At 36.8% G+C, this 26,770-nt stretch overlaps 1 protein-coding gene across 4 annotated transcripts in view; it reads left to right on the plus strand.

Moving 5' to 3' along the window:
* The first annotated feature begins 1,422 nt into the window (after positions 1–1,422).
* GKAP1 (G kinase anchoring protein 1) overlaps positions 1,423–26,770 on the plus strand; it is an 81,290-nt gene continuing 55,942 nt past the window's right edge. For 2 of the 4 annotated variants that reach the window (XM_029201637.1, XM_029201639.1), the window contains exons 1-6: positions 1,565–1,739; positions 2,187–2,320; positions 10,342–10,594; positions 13,165–13,308; positions 22,297–22,374; positions 25,122–25,245. In XM_029201637.1, coding sequence (XP_029057470.1) covers positions 10,385–10,594; positions 13,165–13,308; positions 22,297–22,374; positions 25,122–25,245 — 556 coding nt within the window. In that variant the 5' untranslated portion in view covers positions 1,565–1,739; positions 2,187–2,320; positions 10,342–10,384. Of the gene's footprint in view, positions 1,740–2,186; positions 2,321–10,341; positions 10,595–13,164; positions 13,309–22,296; positions 22,375–25,121; positions 25,246–26,770 lie in introns of all 4 variants that reach the window. The other 2 variants (XM_029201641.1, XM_029201638.1) reach the window with 2 other exon arrangements.

Below are 26,770 nucleotides of genomic sequence, written 5' to 3' on the forward strand. Positions count from 1 at the left end.
TTTTTCTCTTCCTCCTCCATGTATGTTCTCAAGCAATCCCCTCTTACTGGAAAACCAATTAATCAAATGCCAAATTCTGTAGATTCTGCTTCCACATCATCTTTTAGCCAAGCTCTTTTAAATTCCTCCTGCCTTACCTTTAGTTCAGATTTATCATTACCTTTTACCTGGCCTATCGCAAGTCTATCTGACCATTTTCCCACCTCTCATTTCTGTATCCATTCATAGAGAGATCAAAGAAAAGCAAGGTTTTTAAACCCCCAAACTTTTAAACCACAAAAACTAAGTAATGATTTGAATACAAATTCTTCCACTTGGCATCCCAGGCCCCATTCTCCTCTGTGTCTGCCACTTCTCAACATGCCCTAGAGCCTTACCATTTGCTTTTCCTGAACACAACTTCCATTGATTCACCTTCATATATGTTCTCATGCTGTCTCTTCTTGCTGTAAAACCATCCCCATCTCCTTCAAGGTCAATCCCAAATGCCTTCTTCTCCTTACTCCCTTTCTTTCCTGATTCCCCAGACAGGTTTGAGCAGTTCCCTGATATTCTGCAGCACTCTGTATTTTTCACATGGCATCTGTCATGGTTTGTCTTTTAACTGTTTTATCCTAGCTTTATTTCTTATTTTGAAGGCAAGGATAACAGCTTTAACTCCCCTCTGTAACCCTGCAGCATCTTACCTATGGGGGCGTCTACTATTAGTTGAAACAAAGTGATTTAGGAAGATAATGTGACACAACGGTAAGCAGCAAAGAATTTGAAGTCAGGACAGCTGTGTTCCGGCTGTGCCGTTTATTAGATGTGAGGCTTTGGGTAAGTCACTTAACTTGGCTTGCAAAATGAGAATCCTACTACCTGATGGAGCACGAAGGGAGGTAACGTGAAAGTGCTGTAACTCTACAGAGAACTGAGCAATGTTCATTATTTTCCTTACAGAGAACTGATGCAGTCTTTCTATTCAAATCTTGTTTGCAGGATCAACTCTACTTCACTAACTGGAGGTCGAGCCCGGAGGGGCTGGGAATTCGGGCCCCCACGTTCCACTGGCCCTTTTCCACTGCAGGGCTCTCTAACTGCTCTCCGCGATTCAGGTGAAGCGGCCGAACTGCGGGGAAATAGCCTGGAGTCCTATTCTCTCGGGAGGCCTCCGTCCTTCCACCTACCCCGGGTAAGCCCTTCTCTTCCCGGTCACCCCGAAGACCGCGGCGCCGCCGCCTACGTGAGACGTTTGGACCCTGCCCGGCCCCCGTAGCTCCCCTTCTCCAGCAGGTGGGTCTGGTTCTTTCCCCCAACTCCGGGCGCTCACGTCACCCGCGAACCCCTACCCACGCGACAGCGCAGCAACCAACCCAGAAAATAAACAAACCCCCGCGCGCGGCGGCGGGCGCGTCAGGCCCCTCCCCCGCTCCGCCCCGCGGCTCTCACGCCGCCCCCTCCGCCGGGACTTCCCTCCCGCCCTCGGCTCGCGGCCGCGTTTTCCCCGCCCCTCACCGCAGCCCGCAGCCGCGCTCCCCGCCGCGGTCCGCCCGGCCCGGCGCCCCGGGGCCCGTTAGTGCTCCGCGCCCGCTCGCGGGGCCGCCGTGCGACCCCCGCCCGGAGCGAGCCCGCCCCTGCCCCCCGACACTTGACCCAGCGCAGTCCCAACGCCTAGTGCGGCCGCCCCAGGAGCCGCGGAGCGGCGGCGGCGGGGGGAGGAGGGAGAGGAGGGCCGTGCCGGCGGCCGGGGAGGCCCGGTGAGTACGCGGAGGGCGGGCCGCCTCGCGGGGGACCGCTCCGGGGCCCCTGAGGCGGTGGTGGCGGCTCGGCCGCGCTGCTCCGTGCGCCCCAGTCTCGGCAGTTGGGGACTCGGCCTGAGGCGATGGGCCCCGCTGTCCGGAGCCGCTGGGCAGAGTGCGCGGGAGGGCCGCTCCTTGGGAAGGGCCGCGGCCCCGACGCTCGGCTCTGGTCTCGGGGGCGGCGGAGAGAGACCCGCGCCGACCTCAGGCCCAGGCGCCCGGGCGGTGCCTGCGGCTCCCGAGACCCCGCGGGGGCCGGGGCCGGGGTCGACCGCGGTCGCTGGGCTGTCGAGTGACAGGTGCCGCCGCCCCCTCCCCGCCGCGGGCATCGCGCTCCCGCCCGGGGAGCCAGGCGCTCGGAAATTTCTGGAGCTTCGACCTGACTCGCTGTTTTCTCCCTTTCAGGTTTTGAAGCCGCTTCTCTGCCCGAGTTAGGTCTCGCCCATCTCTGTTTCCTTCTCTATGTACTTTGCACGAATAAGTTTTGGAGCATTGGTTAACAGCCTGTGGGTGAAATTTGGCTTTCATTCGTGAATGAGGTATAGTGAATTACTTTTTGAGTAAAGTGCTTCTTCTCCTCTCCGCTAACTGTTGAAGAGTAAAAGGGAGAAGGGTTTTGAATTTTGTTTGTTTTTTGTAGTTATTGTTTGGAACAAGCAGTCTTCCAGAATTTTTGTCATCTCTAGCACTTAGGGTGCTTGGTAGATATTGAACAGTGATAAAAAATGACTTATTAAATTGTCTTTTCTCTCCTCCTTGTTTTAGATTTTTCATTCTTACCTTAGCTAGATTCTACAATTGAGTAGGTGCTATGGCTTTCATTAGAAGCACTAATGAAAGATCGTCTTTCCTCTACTGAAAAGCCAGTGAAATTTTCTCTGCACTGTTCATTACTATTTCTTTACGTAGTAAACGTGCTTGTGATTGTAACCTGAATCATCAGTTTAATAAATTTGACTTGCAGCCATAAGAATATTGAGCTTTGTGGCAATTAAAAATTTCTTAAATCTTTAATCTGTGGAAACGTAGTTTTTTTTCTCAACAGGTTCATAACACTTAAGTTCTCGTCAGTCAAATCCTAATTAATGGAAGATATTGTCATAAATGGTTACAACAAACTTATCTATAAGATAATCAGGTGGCTTCACTCTTTAAGAGTGAAGAACCCAGAAGTTGACCAAGAGATCACTGGGGCAAATGAAAATACATGTGCTTTATTTATGGGCGAATCCCTTAGGTCCTCAGCCGGTACCTGCTTGTACTTTTTGCCTAGGTTTTTCAACCCACAGAAATTAGGTGATGCAGATTGGAGAGGGGAGGCAGTATTTAACTATGAAGAAAAAAAATGGAATTTAGGGCATACCCATTAAGTTTATATGGTTTGTTTGCATTAAGTTTGTTGCGAGCAAAGTTTTGGTATGCTCTTGGCACTTACTGGTTGTGAACCTTACTTTATAAGAAGCCAAAGTGAAAGATATTGTGTAGTTGTGTTATTTGAGGAACAGAACGTGAAATAATACGATAAAAAAATTTCACCAGGTATTAAGTCATTCATACTCAATGCCATTTCATTTTATGGTTTTTGTTTTTTTTTTAATCTAAGCTACATTTCAGTGAGACCACACTAGTTGGTATCTACATGGTATTCACTTCTTTTTTCATCAGGCTTACTGGTCGATAGTGTTAATAGAAGATGACTATCATTACATTTTATAAAAGGGATATATTTGGTCTTGATTGAGGAGCTTATACATATACCAGTTTTGAAGTGCCCTAATTGTGGTTCCCTGGACCTGAGGTATGGCTACTCCTACCATCTTTCTTGACCTTAGAGAGATCATAGTCTAAAGGGATTACATCATAGTGGCACTGGTCCTCAGAACCTTAGTAGAGGAGCCCAAGAGGATCAGCTGTTTATAAATCCTTCTGCTTGCAGTTTAGGCTATTCATTTTAAAAAGTAGTTTACTTAAGCTCCTCATGTATCCTAGTTCTTTTTAATCAATACTTTGAAACCAGTTGTGTTTCCTAAACAAATATGTTTCCTAAACAAAATTAGTTGTGGTGATAATCAGTTAGTAGAATGGCCCTTACAATGAAGCAACTTTGAACTGCTAATAATCGCTGTTAGCTCACATTTGCATTCTGGGAATTGAGGATTATCTCTAGCGCACTTTGCATTTTCTTTAGCTCCATTCTATTTTAGAGCATGTCTTTGAATGCATAGATAGCTGTGTACTTGGGGAATGTAAATATTTTTTAAAAAAACAAATTCAATAAATGTATCTTCTGTGTGCCAGGTCCTGTGGTTTTGTTAGGGGTGGAAAGAAGAAGCTCTTGCCTTTCAGGATGTTGAAATCAGGATTATAAGGGGCTAGGCACAACAGTAAACAGATAATTTTAATTAAATCTATTCAGTAATAAAAGTAAATATAAACTACGGAAATATTACAAAGGGGGGAATGATTAAACAGGCAGGTCAGAGAAAGCGTTATAGAGATCCTAGCATCTGAGCAGGATTTTAAGGAACAAATACAAGTTGTAAGTGGAAGAGATGGAGGGCATTTTAGGCAAAAGGCACAGCAAAAAGATTTGAGCAAGTAAAACTAAATGTGTGGTCAGGAAATTTTAAGTAGTTTGTTTTGCTGGAGTACAAAATCTGAGGAAGGACAGTTGCTATAGAAAGCCCTAACATATGCTCTAATATTTAATAAGTAATTGGCTTTTCTAGTATTGAGTATATATAAAGTGGCGACTTCACTATAATTTGATTTTGCTGCAATTTTAAGTATAGAGGAATTAATAGTTTTTACTAATGGATTCATTAAGAAATTATAGAATGTTGCACTTATATGTGATGAGCTGCCTGCATATTTGTAAACTTATTTGTTTCTTGTGCATTTGACCTGAAACATTTGTTTTCAAATTATCTTTCAAATTTTCTTTTGTCTTCCTTCAACTACTTAAATTAGCCTTTAAATTATTTTTTAAAAGGGGACTCAGGATTTCCCTGGTGGTCCAGTGGTTAAGACTCTGCAGGTTTGATCCCTGGTTGGGGAACTAAGATCCCATATGCTGCGGGGTGTGGCCAATAAATAAATAAATAAATAAATAAAATAAAAGGAGACTCAAAGGGAAGAGGGAGAAACATAGAAAATAATCATTAAATTTCTGGACTAAAAACCTAATTTGTGTAGTATTTTAGTAATTTGTAACTATTTAACATAGAGCACTAGCCACTGCATTCATAGACTGACGAATGTAGGTAGCTTAATGGATGTCCACTGTATTTTTGTTTTGTGTACCTTAATTATGTCCTTGTTATTTAAGTGTATGTTTATAAATGAGCATTTATATATACTGAAGTATCTGGATTTTAAAGACCATGTGATGGATAAAGAAAGGGAAAATAACAGGGGGAGGGAGAAGAACTCTGAATCTATTTATCCAAGTGTCTCTTAGATATGACCATAGGTGGAGATGCAGAAGTTTAGGACACAAGACCTCTAACCCTAGCCTCACAAGAATACTAACCCTAGCCTTTCCCTGAAATAGTATTTTTAAAAGTCTCATGTTTTTGTGGTCTGCTTATTTATCTCTTTTTCTCTTCAAGGTTTTAAAGCAGTTTCAAATGAATTCCTGGATTGTATAACATGATTATCTTTTTGCAAATTCTGAAAAATTTGTTAATGAAGGCAATGTTCTCTTAAAAACATGCACCGTAATCAGTCTTTGACAATTGCTTTGTGTCATTTATCTTCTCAATCACTAACATAAAAGGACCTGAGCATGTCATTGTTAATTCTGACCTGTAGTTGCCCTTTTTAAGTTTTGACACAGGGCAGAAAAATCAATATTGCTTTGATTACATTATGTTTTTATTTTTTGAATTTGGGTATAGATGACCATTTTTCCTTTTCACGATGAGAGTTTTTTGTTATAGAAGGAATGTGGTCGTTACAGAATATTTGGGGAAATAGTGAAAACTATAGAAAGGAAAAGGAGTAGTCCCATGCATTTCCTCCTTTTGGTATGTAAATAAATAATACACATATTTACAAATTGGGGATTATTTTTATATTTTTATTCCCTTCTTTCATTTAAAATTTACATTTCCCCCCCTTCCACCTCTGAAGTACTGGTTATTGTATATAGATTTTTGACATAGTATACAGATTTCTCTCATGGCTAATGAGGTAGTTGATGTGTTGGCTGTTCATCACTTTTTTTTTTTTTTTAAGTACAGCTTAAGTACAGATGAGCCCTTCCAGTTGTCCCATCTCCTTACTCCCTCAGCTGCTGAGTAGAGCTATTTTTGGCCTTTAATATTTACTATTATGTAGAGTATAGTGCAGGTGGCTACCACTCTCCTATTCTTCTACCTGTACCCCTTACCGAACAAGGGATCATTGGAGGTGAGCATTTCCCCTTTCTATTTACCCTTTCATTAGTTAGAGAAAGTATTTTAACACATGGGTTGCTAAGATGTAGCATAGGTAGCTGCCTCAGAAAAATAATTATTTTGAGTGTTTATCACTGATTCTTTTCTCAGTTAACAGTATTTGTTCTAATGCTTTCTTTTCACTTTGTCTTTCTTTTATTCTTTTCATTCATTCAGGAAATATTTATTGCTTGTTGTGTGTGTCCACTGTATAAGACATAGTCTCTACTGTGATTCTTGGGTTTCAGATAGATTGGTGTTTTCCTTATGCATTGTTAGGTATAATCTTTAGGTCTCTGACTCTTCAGTAGCCGACTGCTCAACCACAAATTCTCAATGCCTAAAAACTTTTTTCTTTTCATTTCAAAGAAAAAAAATTCCTGTGAGCTTTGGAGAGATGTTTAGAACACCTGTGAACATTTCACTCATGCAGAACAATCCAAATATGAAATTCACAGTTTTGATATCAGTCCTGAAATGGAGAGGAAATGTATTTGTGTAAGCTATCAGTGATGATAAGGTTAGATTATATTGCAATAGCAACTGGAAAACCTCAGCAGCTTAAAGCAGCAAAGTTGCTTTCTTGCTCAAGCTACATATCCATTACAGGTTAGTAAGGAGATTTTGTTCATTGTAGTTTTAGACTCCATCAGACTTGACTGTAGGAGGCTTCATCTCAGCATACACTTCCACAATAACAGAAGCAGAGAAAAGAGAACACGGTGAACCATGTTCTGGCTTTTAAAGCTTTTTAAAGCTTATATTTCACTGGTAGTCACATGGCCAGCCTGCATTCAACATGAGAGTGATACGCAATTCTCTTTCAGGGAGGGGCGGTGAATATTTGTGAACAGCTATCATATGCAATTTATAGTTGTGACAGTTAAAATTAAATACAGTAGTTGTAGAACAACTGTGTAGGATTAGTGTACCTAAAGTGGTCAAAGCTACTAAAACTTACAGGATTTTAACGTGGCATGTTGAAGTTGAAGCAGAATTAATGTTTTCCATAATATTTTTGAGTCTGGAATTTCCTTTTCATTTTGTAATATTTTCTTCCTTATAGTAACTTACAAAGCCTTAATTCTTATGTCTGTGGGAAAGATTTAAGCCTAAAATACGTCATGACTTTAATGGTGTGATGTCATCTCTGTATGTTGTGGTATTTTATCTTAATCTGTATGCTTCTGAACATAGGCGCAATAGGTATTAATGTGGTATTGTAATAAAAATACTTTGATTTCATAACTATTAGATGACATCTTCAAATCTCAGTTCTTCTTTTGATTTTTTTCATTGTTTAACAAAAAATTGAAAGATTTCCAAATAATTTTCTAGATTCTTAGGTTAAGATGGAAGATTGAACGTATGCTTCTCATTTTTGTTCCCTCCTGAAAACATGCAAACTGTAGTGTGTGGTTAGCTTTCAAAATGGACCTCAGTGATCCTCACCTCTTAGTATTCACACTTTTACACAGTCCCTTCCCACAATGAATAGGGTGGACCTGTGTAAACAGTAGGATATTGTGGAAATAACAGTAGCTAGTTCAGATATGAGCACTGTGGCTCAAGACAGACATGATAAAGCTATAAAGAAAAACAAAGTAATAAGTAACAAATCAGGATAATAATTATCTCTGGACAGAGTGGGAGTTGGGGGGTTGCTATTGGGGAGAGGCATGGGGTGGGTTAACATTTTGTTAATCTTAGTGCTAGGTACTTGGAGTGTTCCTTTTTTTAAAAAAAACTTAATAGTTTATTCAGTTATGTACTCAATACATTTCAAAATAAAAATAAACAAGTTTCTCAGTTTCACAACTTATTAAGAGAATCTTTTTCTTTTGAATTGAGAGAGTACTTAGTCTTCTAGTAGTTACAAGGCTTCTTACTTAGAAATTGCAGAGTAAGGTTCAGCAAATCTAGTTTCAGGTCCTGACTTTGCCAGTAACTTGCAGAATGACCTAACCAGTCTAAGTACCAGTTGCCTCATCTGTAAAAAAGGATTTGGGTTAGATATTACTAGAGGACCTTTTTTGTAAAAAGTTTTTTTTAATTGGTGTATAGTTGATTTACAATGTTGTGTTAGTTTCTGGTGTACAGCAAAGTGATTCAGTTTTATATATATATATATTTTACTAGAGGACCTTTGCGATCCTGTCTTAAGTTTAAAAGGCTCTTAAAAAGCTGAAAGGTACCAACAAGGGATTAATTTCCAAAATATACAAACAGCTCATATAGCTTAACATAAAAAAAAACCCAATCAAAAAATAGGCAGAAGGCCTAAATAGACATTTCTTCAAAGAAGACATACAGATGGCCAACAGGCTCATGAAAGATGCTCAGTATTGCTAACTATTAGGGAAATGCAAATCTAAACTACAGTGAGGTATCACCTCACACCACTCAGAATGGCCATCATTAAAAAGTACAAATGATAAATGCTGGGGAGGCTGTGGAGAAAAGGGAACCCTCCTGCACTGTTGGTGGGAATGTAAATTGGGGCAGCCGCTATGGAGAACAGTATGGAGGCTCCTGAAAAAACTAAAAATAGAGTTGCCATATGATTCAGCAATCCCACTCCTAGGCATATATCTGGAGAAAACTCTAATTCAAAAAGATACATGCAACCCAATGTTCATATCAGCGCTATTTACAATAACCAAAACATGGAAGCAACCTAAATATCGACAGATGAATGGTTAAAGAAGATGTATATACATACAATGGAATATTACTCAGCCATAAAAAGAATGAAATAATGCCACTTGCAGCAACATGGATGGACCTACATATGATCATATTAAGTGAGGTAAATCAGAGAAACTCAAATATCATATGATATCACATATGTGGAATCTAAAAAAATGATACAAATAAACTTATTTACAAAACAAATAGATTCACAGACATAGAAAACAAACTTACACTTACCAAGGGGGGATAGTGGGGGGAGATAAATTAGGAGTTTGGGATTAACATATACACACTACTATATATAAAATAGGTAAACAACAAGCACCTGCTGTATAGCAGAGGGAACTATAATCACTCTCTTGTAATAACCTACGATGGAAAAGAATCTGAAAAAGAATATATATGTGTGTATATATATAAAAACTGAATCACTTTGTTGTACACTTGAAACTAACACAACATTGTAAATTAACTATACTTTAATAAAAGAAAAAAAGCTAAGAGAGGTAGGGGGCACTGAGACTAGTGAACTAAAAGATAATGGTGGAAGGTGATTTTGAAAAGTTTCCTTTGGTTGAGAGAATTTAAGTTCTCTATTTTGCTGTCACTTCTCTAGAATCAAACTTAAGGCAGAATTTGTACACGGTAAGAATGTTCTTTGTTTCCTACTCCTTTTTTCCTGTCTTGGAAGTTGGGAATAAGCATGTAGTTGGACCAGTGGTCTCTGTGTGTGGTGAAAAAGGATATTCTTACTCTTCCATTGTAAACCATATTGATTTAGGATGTTCTCCATAAATACGTATATATTAATCAGATTTAGGATATTCTTCATATATATGTATATATTAGGATATTCCCCATAAATATGTAAATATACAGCAGTGTATTTAAAAGAAAGAGGAAAGGGCTTCCCTGGTGGCGCAGTGGTTGAGAGTCCACCTGCTGATGCAGGGGGCACGGGTTCGTGCACCGGTCCGGGAAGATCCCACATGCTGCGGAGCGGCTAGGCCCGTGAGCCATGGCCGCTGAGCCTGCGCGTCCGGAGCCTGTGCTCCGCAACAGGAGAGGCCACGACAGTGAGAGGCCCGCGTACCGCAAAAAAAAAAAAAGAGAAAGATGAAAATCATTAATTTTTGGAAACTGTATATGGAAAATCAATACATTGTATTGGTGGTATTCTTGTAATAATTGTGAAATCTCAGTATATCATTTTTCTTTTTTATATTATACAATCTTACGTTATTTACTTAAGTTTAAAAAGTATGTTTCTGCCAGTAGAACTGTGTGTACGAATCCAACTGTTACTAAATTCAGTGTCAGGAGAAGTGTATGTGTGTGTGTGTGTGTGTATATATATATATTTGTTCTAAAATCTGAAACAAATTTTACTGTGTTTATTCATCTTCCTCCTTTCTCCCTTCCCACAGGAATTATTCTTGACAGAAGTATTTTAAAAGAAAAATCCTTACAATGGCCTCAGCAGTACTTAGTTCTGTTCCCACTACTGCTTCTCGTTTTGCCTTGTTGCAAGTGGATAGTGGCAGTGGTTCTGATTCTGAGCCTGGAAAAGGCAAAGGTCGGAATACTGGAAAGTCTCAAACAAATAAATCAACTACAAATGAGAAAAAAAGAGAGAAAAGAAGAAAAAAGAAGGAACAGCAACAGAGTGAAGCAAATGAGGTAGCAATTATAATTATTTATGTCTGCTTTTCCAGTAGGTTGTATGCATCATGAGGGTAGATACTATCTTGTTGACCTATGTATCCACAGTTCCTGGTCCATAGGTACTTGGTAAATATGACTTGAATGAATGGATATAAATTTGTGTGTATTTGAAGTCAGATGTAATGAACATATTTTAAATTGCCTTTTTTTTTTTGTCTACGGAAGCTTATGTGCTCATTCCAAAAAGTTTCTGAAAAACAAAGTCTTAAAAGGAAACAAAGGTCACTTGTAAATATAACTAGAGATATAAGAAATTAATATTTTGGTATGTGTTTTCTGTATACATATATAAGTTTACTTGAATATATAGATACATTCATATATACATTCATATTTTACTTAAATGAAAATGAGACTATATAATAGACTTTCATAACTGGCTTTTTAAAAATTAGCATGAGCAGTTTTCCATGAGTAAATAAAGATCTACATTATTTTATCCACATTATTTAAAATTATGTGGCTTTGTCATAGTTTACTTAATCAGATTGTTGTGATAAACATTTAGGTTGTTTCCTTTTTTTTTTTTTTTACTGTTATAGACAATAATCCTATGACTAGACAATAAGCCTATGACTAGCCTTGAACATACATTTTTATGCATTTGATGGTCATCTGTTTCTTAAGGGTAGTAAACAGGCCCTTCTCCCCTAGACATGCCTAGCATGAGTTACGTGACCAACATTTAATGCGCCCATTTATTTTTAAAAGAAACGTTGAAAAACACCTTTAGTCTGTGTCTGTCTGTCTTTTAACAGAAGAAGCAGTTAGGTATTAGGACTTTTCTCAATATCACTTAATGAGAGAAGTAGTAAAAGTGTTTTTTTTCCCCCTATATTCATTTTATAATATACCAAGACTTAGAAAAAGCCTTTTCAATTTACTTCCATCACCATTGCTTTCTAAGTATGTCTTTAAAATGCTGCCACACAGAGAGTCACTTTAAAAGACATTTTTCTTACCATACAACCTTTCAGAAGTCCAGTCTTACAGAACTTTTGATTGCCCACCATTTTCTTTTTTTTTTTTTTTTTGCGGTACGCGGGCCTCCTACTGTTGTGGCCTCTCCCGTTGAGGAGCACAGGCTCCGGACGCACAGGCTCAGCGGCCATGGCTCACGGGCCCAGCCGCTCCGCGGCATGTGGGATCTTCCCAGACCGGGGCACGAACCCGAGTACCCTGCATCGGCAGGCGGACTCTCAACCACTGCACCACCAGGGAAGCCCCCATTTTCTTTTTGGTATTAGATGTGGGGAACAAAAAATAAGGTAATAGTGGGGTTTACATTACATTACTGAGAATGAGCCTGAGGATCCTCCCTTCCCACTTCCACAGCTATAGTTCTGTCAGTCTACTTTCTGTAATAAATCAGTAGTGTACCTGCCATGGCTTTGTCTCTAGCAGCATCCCCTCTACTCTGTCTTTTCCACAGCAGAAAACAGCTGCTTAAAGTGATGTTTGTATCTCATCACTCTTGCAGAACAGTCTATTGATTATCAGTTAAATTGTTGATCCTTGATTTAAAGCCTCTTCATTGGTTTCCTAGGGCTGCTGTAACAAAGTACCACAAACCAGGTAGCTTAAAACAACAGAAATTTATTCTCTTAACAGTTCTAGAGGCTGGAAGTTCTAACCATGGTGTCAGCAGGGCCAGGCGCTCTCTGAGACTTAGTAGACTCCCTCCTTGCCTCATCCTAGTTTCTTATGGTAGCTGTCAGTCCTTGACGCTCCTTGGCTAGTGGCTGCATCTTTCCAGTCTGCCTCTTCTGTTACATGGTGTTCTCTTTGTGTATCTTTGTCTATACCCTTCATTGGATTAGGGCCCACCCTAATTCAGTATAACCTTAATCTTAACTTGATTATATTTGCAAAGATCCTATTTCCAAATAAGGTCACATTCACAGACAGCAAGGGTTAGGTCTACAACATATGTTTTGAGAGAATACAGTTTAATCCATAGTAACCTCTCAGTATTTTTCTCCCTGTTTCAACCTCTGTGACTAAGATTTTTCTTATTTTTGGGAGTGGCTTGGCCAATACAGTTTTAGTTCATTATGTTACTTTGTGGACTAGGCCCTGTATTTTTCAGAACTAGCAAAGTAGTTGTTAGAGTTCCTTAAGCTATCTTCTCTCACTATTTAAACTTTTAAATTTATAAGCTATTAAACTTTAATCTTATTGAATGCTATTGTTTTGCATTTTAAAAGCATACTTGTTATCCTGTTCTCTACTCCTATAAACTTCCCTTTAGTAAAGCAGACTCATTAAAATGGTGGTATAGTAGAGTATAATCCATTCTCACTTATTAATCATTTCGTCGAGAAATCCACCAAAATTATCTCAAATGCTGGTGAAATTAGCATTCTACAAAGACTACAAAAAATTCAAAAAAATTCAAATAGTGACTTTGTGAGTTAGCATAATGAGTATTTAGAAGTATAAAAATATTGATTTCTTAACTTCCAAAATAATCATTTGTATCCCAGGATTGGTAAACTGAATTTAATTTTTTGTTTGTTTCGTAGCTCAGGAATCTTGCTTTTAAGAAAATTCCCCAGAAATCCTCCCATGGCATTTGTAATGCTCAGCATGAGCTATCATTACCAAACCCAGTACAGAAGGATTCACGGGAAGAAAATTGGCAAGAGTGGAGACAAAGAGATGAGCAGGTACAGCTAAGTAAATCAAATTGTTTTGCTTTGGTTTTCAGTGCATTTTTGCATTTTTAAGATAGCAGTGCATCTGACCATGACACCACTGTTCTGAGGAGCATTTTATATTGGATTAACTCCCATGTGTTTGCTACTTTTTATAAGAGGTTCTGGTTTTTATCTACTAGGAAAGCAGATTGACACATATTATATTTGTTAGTTTTGGCAATTTCAAGCAGTTGTTTTCTGAGTTTTAAATTCATCTGCCTTTTTACAAATGAGGGAGAGATAGGGAAGGGAGAAAAACAGGATTAAATTATTTCAAGTAAAAAAATCACATTTGTAAGACCAGAGGTCTCTTATTAAAAATACTCAGTGAAATCATTAGAGAAGTGCAAATCAAAACTACAATGAGGTATCACCTCACACCAGTCAAAATATCTACAAACAATAAATGCTGGAGAGGGTGTGGAGAAAAGGGAACCCTCTTGCACTGTTGGTGGGAATGTAAATTGATACAGCCACTATGGAGAACAGTATGGAGGTTCCTTAAAAACTAAAAATAGAACTACCATACGACCCAGCAATCCCACTACTGGGCATATACCCTGAGAAAACCGTAATTCAAAAGGAGTCATGTACCACAATGTTCATTGCAGCTCTATTTACAATAGCCAGGACATGGAAGCAACCTAAGTGTCCATCGACTGATGAATGGACAAAGATGTGGCACATATATACAATGGAATATTACTCAGCCATAAAATCTTGAGTTATTTGTAGTGAGGTGAATGGACCTAGAGGCTCACACAGAGTGAAGTAAGTCAGAAAGAGAAAAACAAATACCGTATGCTCACACATATATATGGAATCTAAAAAAAAAAAAATGGTTCTGAAGAACCTAGAGGCAGGACAGGAATAAAGACACAGACGTAGAGAATGTACTTGAGGATATGGGGAGGGGGAAGGGTAAGCTGGGACGAAGTGAGAGAGTGGCATGGACAGATATACACTACCAAATGTAAAATAGATAGCTAGTGGGAAGCAGTGCATAGCACAGAGAGATCAGCTCAGTGCTTTGTGTCCACCTAGAGGGGTGGGATAGGGAAGGTGGGAGGGAGACGCAAGAGGAAGGAGATATGGGGATATATGTATATGTATAGCTGATTCACTTTGTTATAAAGCAGAAACTAACACACCATTGTAAAGCAATTATACTCCAATAAAGATGTTAAAAAAAAATACTCAGTGACAGTTTTACTTAAAGAAAGAAAGACTTTGAGGGGAAACTTTTCCTTTTCAACCTTGTTGTAAAATAGTTTATGACATTTGTTTGTTTTTTTTAGCCTATTTACACGATGTTTTGTTCTTTTATGCCTCTATTAAATAAATGTCATTAATAATCAAATCAAAGAGATAATTTAATAAAACCAATCAATTTCTTTTTGTGTGTGTGGTATCCAGGGAAGTAACACACTAAGCCTGGAGTGTACTCTAGGAGGTGCTGTATGTATGGGAAATGAATAGTTATTTTCTTATCTGTTAAACTGCCATTTGATCTGTTGGGAATAGGTATTGTTTTAGCAGATGTTTGGCTTAATGGAGTGGCTATACCTATCATGCTTGTGTTACCAGTTTTAAAAGAATTAGACTAGGGACTTCTCTGGTGGTGCAGTGATTAAGACTGCCTGCCAATTCAGGGGACACGGGTTCGATCCCTGGTCCAGGAAGATCCCACATGCTGTGGAGCAACTAAGCCCATGTGCCACAACTACTGAGCCTGTGCTCTAGAGCCCACGAGCCACAACTACTGAGGCTGCGTGCCACAACTACTGAAGCCCACATGCCTAGAGCCTGTGCTCCACAGCAAGAGGAGCCACCACAATGAGAAGCCCGCGCACTGCAATGAAGAGTAGCCCCTGCTCGCCACAACTAGAGAAAGTCTGTGTGCAGCAACAGAGACCCAACGCAGCCAATAAATAAGTAAATAAGTAAATGTTCCTGTAAAAAAAAAAATAGAATTAGACTATACTAAACTATGCTCTTAACATAAACTATGTTAATTATAACATTTTCTATAGAATTTTGTAGTGCCTCGGGCTCATCTTTACGAGCATCAGTTATTACACTAGGGCTGTGCAAAAATGATATTTCCGAGCATTGGTAAACTGGATAAATCATCTTGTATTATTCTAGAGGGGTTATTTGATTCTTTTTTCCTTCTACAGCATTCATTATGACAATTTTTTTCTGGTTTACAAGTATTATTAACGTAATGATCTACTTGTTTAGACAGTAATAGAATTTGCTGGTGTCTTCACCAGAGAGAATTTCTCCCAGTGGCCCAAGAGGCACTGGAAAATTAATAAAGGAAAACTACTCAATTTTGCACCAAAATAAATGCCACGTAATAGGGGAACTTAAGTACAGATATTTGATTGCCCTTCTTCCTGCTGCCATTGATTGCTGCCAAAATGACCAGGTAATTATGAGAAGGAAATAGTCAACTTGGCCCCAACCCTATATAAAAATATCATCCAAGGCTGAGGAACTTAGAGGAATTTCTGCTGGATATATTATTGATGGGTCACTTAGGAAAACCTGGTACCTTATTTGGAAGTCTCACTTGTAGGAAAATAATCAAGGTCATGAGAAGTAAAGTAGTTCTTGGGATAATTACAGTGACAAGTGAAGAAGAGATAAGGGCAAGCTTTGGGACTGATGGACAGTATACCATCTGGAATCTATTTTACTGTGTGGAATAGTAGATTTTAAAAGTAGGGACCAGACAGTGACTGTACTAGGCAGAGGGTATACAGTTGTGGTGGGTGTTCTCCCTCACACAGGGAAACAACACTATGAGAAACTCCACGTGTTGAGGGCTGAGCCAGTCAAAAAGCTGGATATAGAAATCCTGTCTGTTACGTGGCTGCTTATTGTAAACACAAAAGAGAAGTGCTAAGACAAAGTTTACTACTCCTAAATTATCAAAGCGATAATGTAAATTTACATTGGCTAAGCCTCAGCATAAAATCTGAGAGCTGGCATTAAACAGCAACAAGATAGTAAAGAAACATCCACTCCACTTACTTAGAAGCAAACACTGGATCTTAGTTGATCTCATGCCAGCTGAAGAAAAGTTTCTGCCACATAAAAGGAGAACATTGTACTTAATGTCCAAAGTGAAAGTGTACTTTGAAAAAGATTTGCTACGGGGAACAGAGAAATTGATTTTAGACAGCACCTATTTTTTGATTTAATAAAAACCAAGGAGCTAGAACATTTTGTAAAAGTCAAGGTGTCAGTAATGTTATATAAAAAGGTGAAATAATAGACTGAGATGAAAAATTGGGTAAGAGAAATTGCAAGGGAGATGAGCAGAATACAGAATTTCTTTGCAGAGATGTATACATCAAAGGAGGTATACGTTTCACACTTGAAGTGGGTAGATTTTATGTGATATATAAAATATATGAATTATATCTCAGTAAAGGTGTTTAAAAAAAAGTAGAATAGGCCATGACTTTGATTTGATTGTATTCAGAATTTTTACCATTTTTTTAAAAATATTGAATCAAGATCAAGAGACATATTGTTCACCATTACTTGTTGCCTGGGAATAAATCTCAGTGTAGATGTTGTTCAGGTATAACCTCTTATATTTGTGGTAGTGCATTGATAATACTGATTCCAGTATTATCTTTTTAAAATTTTACATCATGGCTCAAAAATAATGAATGAATAGAAAAGTCTCTTCTCGTGGATATTCAGTGATAAATAGATCAAATTTTATTGTGTATTTCTTATTCCTGTTGTATTGATTCAGACTCCACATATCACTGGTTTTGTCCAACTCTGAAGTTGAATATCTGCTAGCATGTGCATAGTTAATTGTTTTTTCACATTGTAGCCTCTAGTACATCTATCTGATAAAGGCATTTTGCCAATAGTTTGTTCTGTTTTTTTGTTTGTGAGTGTGATATTTCTCATTAACCTTGTGGCTGGTATAATAAGTCTATTGTTGATAGTTTGACTTGCACCTGGTTTTACTATAAGCAGTGCTCTTTGTTTTTTTGGCTTTTTCTTTAGCAACAAAATTCATCACTTTTGTTCTGGAGAGCATTACTTGGTACTTGTTCTGTTCTGGAAAGACTCATACAGGTCATTGTGCTTTGGAAGTGAAACAAAAACTATAATGTCTTTAGGCCACTGGTCTGACCACGTTTCATAGCAGGAAGCTAGGAACAAATAGATTGATGACTCAAATTGAAATTTCAAATATTCACTATGTTAATTTTCTATTTATAATTTTCCTTTTCATTTGCTTATGTGACAGTCACTCTTGTGCTGACACATACAGATTTATATTCTGTATTCACTGTATTAGAGTCTTCATTTTAAAATTTATGTGTTTTTATAAGTTGCATTATTTACTATTTTCATGACTACTTTTAATCCTTCAGTGAATCATTGAACCATTTTTATTACTTTGAGATATAATTAAAGCGTACAACTTAATAAATGTAAACAGCACTGAGAAGATATGAAGATGCATTAATTGAGATGAACAAAACCTGATCATTAGTATGAACACGTAGATACAGTTTTTGTAGAATCTTTACAACCTTTAAAATCATAATGTTCAGGCTTCCCTGGTGGCGTAGTGGTTGAGAGTCTGCCTGCTGATGCAGGGGACACGGGTTCGTGCCCCGGTCCGGGAAGATCCCACATGCCGCAGAACGGCTGGGCCCGTGAGCCATGGCCGCTGAGCCTGCGTGTCCGGAGCCTGTGCTGTGCAATGGGAGAGGCCACAACAGTGAGAGGCCTGCGTACTGCAAAAAAAAAAAAAAAAATCATAATGTTCAATAAGACTACTGGAAGATTTTCGGGGAAATGATTCTGCTTTCCAAATTAGTGAAGGTATATGTTCCACACTTTGAAAATCACTGAGTTGGAGGACCAGAAGGCGCTACTGCTACTGTGGCTAAACACTTGGCTGCAAGTGTTAGATGTCCTCAGAATGTTGCTGTGTGTTGTTTTACAAAAACCCTGTTCCCCTGAGAAATGAAGATTAATTCTTCATTTGGGATTTGTTTTGCTTGGATTTAAAGTGGGTAAAATTTTTATGGTACTTTAATTTACAAATTTTTTAAAATCTAGTTACAAAATATTTACTGTCCTTCTCATTTTTCGTTGGTTCTTCATACTCTTTAACTGATCATAAACCCTTGAGCTATAGGTTTATTTATTTAAATAGAAAAAAAATGTTTTACTACTAGATGGGGATAGGAGGCAATGAAGGAAGCCAGGAGGAAGGGGATCTGAAGTACTCCATCTTGGGCACATGTAAGTATCTTCTCCAATCCTGTAGGCATTTTAGTGCCTACTATTTCCTCTTTTTCTTCCTTTTCTCCTCCTCCCAGAAGTACAAAGAAAATGATGAGGAATTCTCAATTTGCAAACTTAACATATAAGATACTTTTTAAAAATCATGGTTATATTTGCATTTTCATGTCCAGTGCCTGTCTTTCAGGCCCAGACTTTTTTTTTCCTTCCCAGTTCTACTTCTGCATGTACTGATTAATTACATTGACAGCAGTCTTATGATTAACTAATTCTCTAATTAAGGCATGTTTAGGGAATTTGGAATCATGTTTTCTTTCTCTTTCCTGGTATTGTAGTCTTGTGTTACCTTTCTCCCTGTTATCTGGAGTAAAAAACCTTATCTTTGATTCATTCTTCATATTTAATCAGTGTTCTGAAACTTGGTCATTCTTTGGTGAGAAATAGCCTTCTTTGTTTCCTGCATTGCTATGTTCAGGTCCAGGTTCCTGTATGCTGAGGCTACAGTGGTTTAGCCAGACCCATTGATTCTAAGTTCTCATTCTTCTAATATGACAGTTTATTTCTTTAAAATTACTCTTATCAGTGTTCCTCTTTCATCTATCCTGAATCCATAATTTTTAGGGAGTGTCTGGAACCTAATTTTACCCTACCTAAGCAATCTTATTTTCTACTATTCTCCAGCATAGAGAAGGGGAATTCTAATTTATTGTGTGTAACTCTTGTGCCAGGTAGGCACTGTGCTAGGTACTTGACATATATTATAGCTTAAAATTTTCAAAACTACACTGCAAGGTTGATATTTGTTTCCTTTTTATTTATGAAGAAACTGAGATTCACAGAAGTTACATAACTTGCCCCAGATCACAGCTAGAATGGGTGGAATAGAAATTTAAATTATCCACCTGTGTGATCTTCCAAAGCCTGGGTTTTTTCCACATCTCTCTTGTATTGCATAGAATTTATCTTTTATCATGTATCCCATAATATATATATTCTTAATATCACACTTTTTGGTCACGTGACTCTTTCCTCCTAAAATTCTTCCATTCATTTTGCTACCTATCCAAATTATATCTCTCCTTTAAGGACCAACTTAGTTTCTTTTCTGTATGCTTCTTTGAATTCTATTTCTTGTTTACCTATTTTCTGTCAACTTTTGTAGCACTTTTAATATCTTACTCTATTTTCTGTATGTCATGTGTGTTAGTTTTTTATTCCCAACTGGAGTAGAAATTCTTTGAGGGCAAAAGCCAGATTTTTGCTGCTACTTTAAAGGACTAGAGGCAAAGCACATAGAGGGTTCTCTGTGAATCCTTATAGGCTAAACGATCATATGTTGACATTTGGGAAGTTTTTCCTAGTTTTCAGAGTTAAACTGAAATTTAAATCATTTTTGCCTAATTGTATTTCCTTGTATATTAGTTTTTGTTAATAATTAAAAGGTAAATGTAAGCGTTAAACTGCTGTATTTAGAATCAAATGCTGGGGAGAGCCATATTTTTCACTTTTAAAAGGTCCGTTTCATTCAGTTTTTATCATTTTCTTAGAATCAGCTGTCTTAATACCTAAGTTACTTGAGATAGTTTGAAAAAAAAATAATCGCATCTTGCAAGACTCCCAACTTTGTCTCCTCTTCTGCCCACTAATTTATTTTTGGAATATCAGTCAGAATATGTGCCATATTGGAAATAATCTTAAATGTGTTTTCTGTAAATGTTAAATGTCATTAATATGGATTAAAAGCTTAGTGGTAAATTTAACCAACTTTTCTCAGAATAAACTTAAGTAGTTTTGTTACTTTTTCTATGTTGGAATGACTGCTATGCTCTAATTATATTGAAGTATTTTGTACTCAGATTGCTTTGAGTTTAGGTAGAGAAATTGATGTAAACTTCCTTTTTTGTGTAACACTAACATGAATCCACTTCCTTTTTACCTTTTAACTGTATATTGTTTTTAAATATACGTTTATATAATAAAGTATTTAAAAGGTTAACCTTTTAAAAAAGGCTACTTTTTCCTGATTGTTACTAATTTGGATTGAATTAATTCTTCAGTTCTTTTCAGTTACTCCATAGAAAAAGTATGTACAGTTTACTTGGGGCTTAACCAGAATTTCGAGTGCTATATGCCCTTATTTACCATTTTAATTCTAACTATTTTTCTCTGAGTTAGATTAATTTTTTCCTGTGATAAACCTATTTTTTCCTCCTCTTTTTGTTGTCTTAGTATAGGATTGGATGAAATGCTTTGATTAGAAGTAAAAGATTTATTAGTTCATGGTGTCCAGTGTTAACATTTTTCTACTTTTTAAGGTGTCCCTTTGAAACAGATGACTTCTTTTTGGAATTGGTTTCATTTTAGTTTAGTTTTTTTTTTTAATCGTTAAACAACAGAAACAATTCTGAATAACTTTGGCAAAAAATAATTTGACAAAAGGATACTGAGTGATTCACAGATTTGAATTAAAAACTAAACAATGAGACCTTGGGAAAGATGGAAATAAAGGGATTCTGGGGTGCTCAGAGGCATGAACTAGTACACTCACTTTTAGAGGCTATCATCGGCTGATTGAACCCCACTTACTTTGTGTTCTCAAATTTTAGTTCCTAGGAGAGCAAAAAAGAGTTAGGTCCTTTGCTCCCATCCTGTTGTTGGTGATACCATACACATATTTGTGTGGGTGTGGTAGTGGGTGGTATATAAAATTAGGTGATTGGCTGTCTTGCTAGAATCCTAGGACACTGGATTGAATTGTAGTTATTCAAAGGAATAAAGGAAGGGATTATGGACAGACAAAAACAAGCGATGCCTACTAAATTTATGCTTTTATTATACAGTATGCATAGGTCAACACATACATGTAAACAAATCCAGGATGTTTACATGTGGCAGCTATCCTATTCAGCTGCAGATATACCTTATCCCCAAAGGTAGACAACCCAAAGCCCCATCCAACCACTGTACCAATTCTGTTTGGCAATTAGGAAAAGTAATTCTTAGAGAGTAATTTGATTGGAGGGTGGCAGAAGCTAGATGATAAGAAGTTAAGGTGAGATTGAGTGGTGAGAAAGAGGAACCAAAAGATACAGATCACAAAGAATCATTTTATTATAGTGTTAGAGGAGTTTAAAGGTAGGGAAGTCATACAAAAGGAATAAAAAGATAGCAGTAAAAAGATGCACTACAATTTTTCTGTAACATCAGGCATATACCAGGACAATTGGTCCCTTATTTAAAGGTTCTATACCTGTGAATTAGTCTGTATTAAGTAAATGGTATGTTTTATAATGCTTACTGAGTTTTCAATATTCTTATATTTTTGAGTAATAATCACTGTTATATTTTCTATGTCCAAAACTAGATACCATCTTTAACATCTATTACGTGTCAATTCCTTTGTGAGATTTTGTTTTGTTACAGTAAAAAGATTATGTATTATACAACAGATAATTGACAATGAGAAAATAAAAATATCAAAATAGTAAGTTTTTGCTTTGGTATCTTCTATAAAACACAGAGTTCTCTACTTTGGCATGGGTAGATAACTTTGGAGAACCCAGACTGTTTATTAAAGTATTTGTTTTCTTATCCTGTATATATTGTCGTGTTGTATAATGCTATTATCTGTTTATCATTAAACTTTCTTTTTATTTTTAGCTGACATCTGAAATGTTTGAAGCAGATCTTGAGAAGGCATTGTTGCTAAGTAAATTAGAATATGAAGAACACAAAAAGGTATTTACACATTTATGGATTTAGATGTTTTAGGTTTAAGTGGTCAAAAGTTAGAACCACCCTTCCTGAATTTTGTATAAAAGTTCTTTAAAGTTTGTCCTAAAAATTTATCCTTGTAACAAAGTAATTAACATAAAGTTTTCATGAGATTTCTCCTCAAGTTCTTAGAGATAACAGAAACACAAGCACTAAGCTTTGTCCGGTGATTTGGAATGTTCAGTTAAGAAATTTCTCCAACCAAGATGAAGGGGAGAGAGGAAATGAGGCTAATAGCAGATGATTTATTTTAACTTACTTTAAATGAACATAGAAAATAGTTAAATTTTAAAAATTTACGTAACTGTGAGTACAGGGGCATCCATTAAGAGACCCGCTGCTAGAGATACACTGCTAATTAACTGAAGTAAATAGAAGGACATTTCTGATAATTTGGCCTTGTGAATTCAGCATTTATCACTAAGCTTTGATATTGGGCTGTGTGTTGAAATGCATTCTACAGCTTGTAACTATAGGGACATTTGCGCAAAAAGTAGTGTTTGTTTCCATTTTCTATGTTTAAATTGAGCATTTATATCATCTCCATATTATTTAACATTTTAGTCCTTTATATATATTGGGAATTTTTTTTGGTCTGTAAAGTTTATTCAACTTGTGATTACTCAGTGGTTGATCATAAATGGCCTCTGGTCATGCTTAAGGGCCTTTATACTATGTCATTGTACACTAGCTTCTTCGCTCAAGAGGAAGGGAGGAGAGGAATTAACATTTACATTAGATGAGTTTGCTATTTATTTATAGCTCAAGGGAAGAGGATGAAGATTGCTGTTAGACTGGACTTGGTACACTCTATGTGTTAGTTTCATTTTCCATGTCCCTATTCCTTTTATCCAGAATTATCAAGAATAACTGTAATCCTTGTTGTTACGTGTGTAAACGGACAAAGATAAAGACGTGGTCCAAGCTGTTGAGTTCAGTGGAAGGAGACACACCCATAATTGTAGTGTATTGAGAGATTTTATGTTTTCAGTGCAGTGGGAATTCAGGAAGATAGAAGAATTTTCTGTGCTTTTGATGGGGGTGGGTTTTAGGAAAGGATTCTTTCTTTTTATTTGATAAATTTGAATGCTACAATTTATAAATTTAAGGTGTACAGTGTGTTACTTTGATACATTTATATATTGTAATATGATTGCCAGTGAAGCAATATTCATCATATTACAGCATTGTAGTATAGTATTATTGACTATATTCATTATATTGTACATTGGATCTCTATGGTTTATTTATTACTCATTATAAGTTTGTATACTTAAAGCACCATACCCCCATCCCCATCCCCATCCCCTGGTAACCACCATTTTACACATTTTATTTTAACAGGTTTGACTTTTTTTTTTTTTTTTAAAAGATTCCACATATAAGTGATATCATACAGTACTTGTCTTCCTCTCTCTGACTTATCTCACTTAGCATAATGTGCTCAAGGTCTATCCATGTTGTCACAAATGGCAGGATATCTTAGGAAAGCGTTTTTAAAGTGGAGTCTTACTCAATGTATTAGAAGTTCAGCAGTAGGCAAGAGAAAGTAGGCATTCTCAGGGAAGGAGTAACAAGTACATAAGACATGTACACATGAAAGAGTAGCGTTTTGAAAAACTATAATTTACGGACCTAGAGTTGCTGGAGATACTGCTACCAGAATAGAATATAAAGAACCTCATGTACAGGCTAAGGAGGTTGAGTTTTGTACATTTGTTGGCAGAGAGCTATTGAATATTTTTAACTTTCAGATTGATTTCAGGTTTTCATTTTAGAAACTTATGCCATAACAGTGTAGAAGATGAATGGAGGGGCTAAAATTAGAGAGTGTTGCAGTGTCAAGCTAGAGAAGATAGGGGAAGTGACAGAAGGTATGAATAAACGAGAATAGATTTAAGAGATCTTTAGGAGATAAACTCAACAAGACCTAGGGGCTAATTTGCATATGAAGTGTATAGGAAGAATAAGCAAGGATGACTGAGGTTTCTAGCCTAGACAGTTGTGTAGATGATGGTGGCATTAAGCAAGGTACTTACTAGAAGATCAAGCAGGGAAGGCAGGGTGAACATATTTAGTTTGCAGATGTTTATTGAACATTGTTTGAGTTGTCTGTACATACACAAGTTATCAGGTAGAACTTTAAATTTTGAGTTTGAGGAACAACAGGTATAAAGCATAAGAAGAATGGGTTAAGAATGGAATAATGGTAAACAGCGGCTGCATTTTTAAGAATATAGTTGGGGAAAGAGAAACTAGTGAAGGAGACTTAAGAATAGTCAGAAGTGTATTGAGAAAACCAAGAGATGCTTGAAAACATAATGTCTTTGGGTTTGGCATTGAAGAGAAGGTTGACTTTAATTTTAGTGTCAGAGACTAGCAGAATCCAGATTTCAGTGTGGTTAAGAAAAGAAATTGACTGTAGATTATTGTGTTAAGTTTGGTCCTGAAATGAAGAAGAAGAGGGTGGCAACTAGGAGTTACAGACCAAGGAATAGCTTTTTATTTTTATTTTAGTGTTTAAGAGGGAAGATATTGAGTGTGTATAAATAAACAGGTGTCTTTTTATACGGTTTGGCTAGCCTATGTTTTTATTTTCTTATTTGCCTCTTATCTTTAAAAAATAAAACTTTAAGAAACATATTGCCCATTGGTTAGTTGATTTTACTAGTGTTAAACCAAGCTTAATTATTGTTGGTAATTTTTTTTAGGAATATGAAAATGCTGAAAATGCATCAGCTCAGTCAAGGGTTATGAATAAAAAAGACAAAAGAAAGACTCATCAGGGAAAAGACAAACCTCTCCCAATATCACTAAAAAAGTTTCAATCTGAAGGTAATATATGTATGAAATCTATTACACTAGAGAAGCTATTCTTAGTCCTTGTATAATTTTATTTTAAGTACCTCTCTAATTTTTAAAATAAGTAAAGCTTGTTTTATTAATATGTTACTTAGAATGTAAAAAACGTAAACCTGCTTGAAAATAAACTATTTCGGGGTTAAAGTAATTTAAAATCAGTCATTAAAACCTCATAAAATTTCAATAAGAATTTGTCTTTATGTAGTTCTGAATTTGTTCCTTTTCTAAAACTCACTGAAAATAAAAATTGATATTTGTAGTTTTTGAGTCATCTTCAAACATATTGTCCTTATACATAAATTGATTTGGCTTACACTAGACCAGGAATAGTATTTTCAGATTTCATCCATTATTGGTCAACCTCTTCAAGTTATCTGGAACTATATCTTAGAAAATTAAAATGTAAATTTTTAGAATGAGACTTATTACCAGAAATCTCTTTATAATATCATTTGTATTGGTTTTATTGAACAAAGAAGACAGAAGGAAATTACACCATCCACTGAACTTTTGAAGACAGAGCACAAAGCACATTATTTTTGAATTGGGAAATGGTGAAAACTCTAAGTCTGTGCTGTATAATATGGTAACTACTATTCATGTGTGGCAATTTAAAGATAAGTTAATTAAAATGAACTAAAATTTAAAATTCCTTAGTTGCATTAGCCACATTTGGTGCTCAGTAGCCACATGTAACTAGTAGCTTCAATGTTAGACAGCACAGGTATAGAACATTACTGTCATCACAGAAAATTTTAATGAAGAGTGCTGTGCTTATACCAATCAGAATAGTTGCTAACCGGATAAACATCAAGGTCCTACGGTATAGCGCAAGGAACTGTATTCAAAAAGAAAAAGGAATAGTTGCTGACCAAATGAACACCTGTTTCTTCATTGACCAAGAAGTCAGTTTGACTCATGAATTTAAGCTTAATACGTTGGACGTTTGTTCCATGAGGATTAATAAGACCATAGCAATAATGTTAAAAAAAAACAAAACCCCAAAATACTTTGTTTTCAGAAACAAGCCTACCTGTGAAGTTAGGAATAAATTTAGAGGATCGTATTGTTTTCATTTAAGGATGAGGAAACTTTTCCCTATAGTCTGCTTCTCTAAGTTGCTTTGTTTCGGGGTTAAAAAGAACAGATATATGTTAAATTTCCAACTCTAGTAAGAAAGCTTTTAATATAAGAATTATGTCATTAAAAACTAGGCAGAGACATGAAAAGAATGCTTTTTAAAACTTCTTTATTTTTCATATGTTTAAGTACTATGTAAATTTATTAGATGCATTGAGAAAGACATTAGTATGATACTGTTAAAGGGAAGCTGTACAACTATTTCAAAACATGATTAACACAGTCATAGTACTTCCCTGGGTTTCGGGCATCACATTGTATATTAAGTAGAAGGTGCTAGAAGAATGACTGGATAACCCACCAGGATTTGGTAGTTTGACCTGAAACATGTGATTTTGACATTTACTGGGTTTATGGA

Source organism: Monodon monoceros, unplaced genomic scaffold, assembly GCF_005190385.1.
Source record: "Monodon monoceros isolate NGI ecotype Baffin Bay Population unplaced genomic scaffold, NGI_Narwhal_1 Super_Scaffold_5, whole genome shotgun sequence".
Taxonomy (NCBI): Eukaryota; Metazoa; Chordata; class Mammalia; order Artiodactyla; family Monodontidae; genus Monodon; species Monodon monoceros.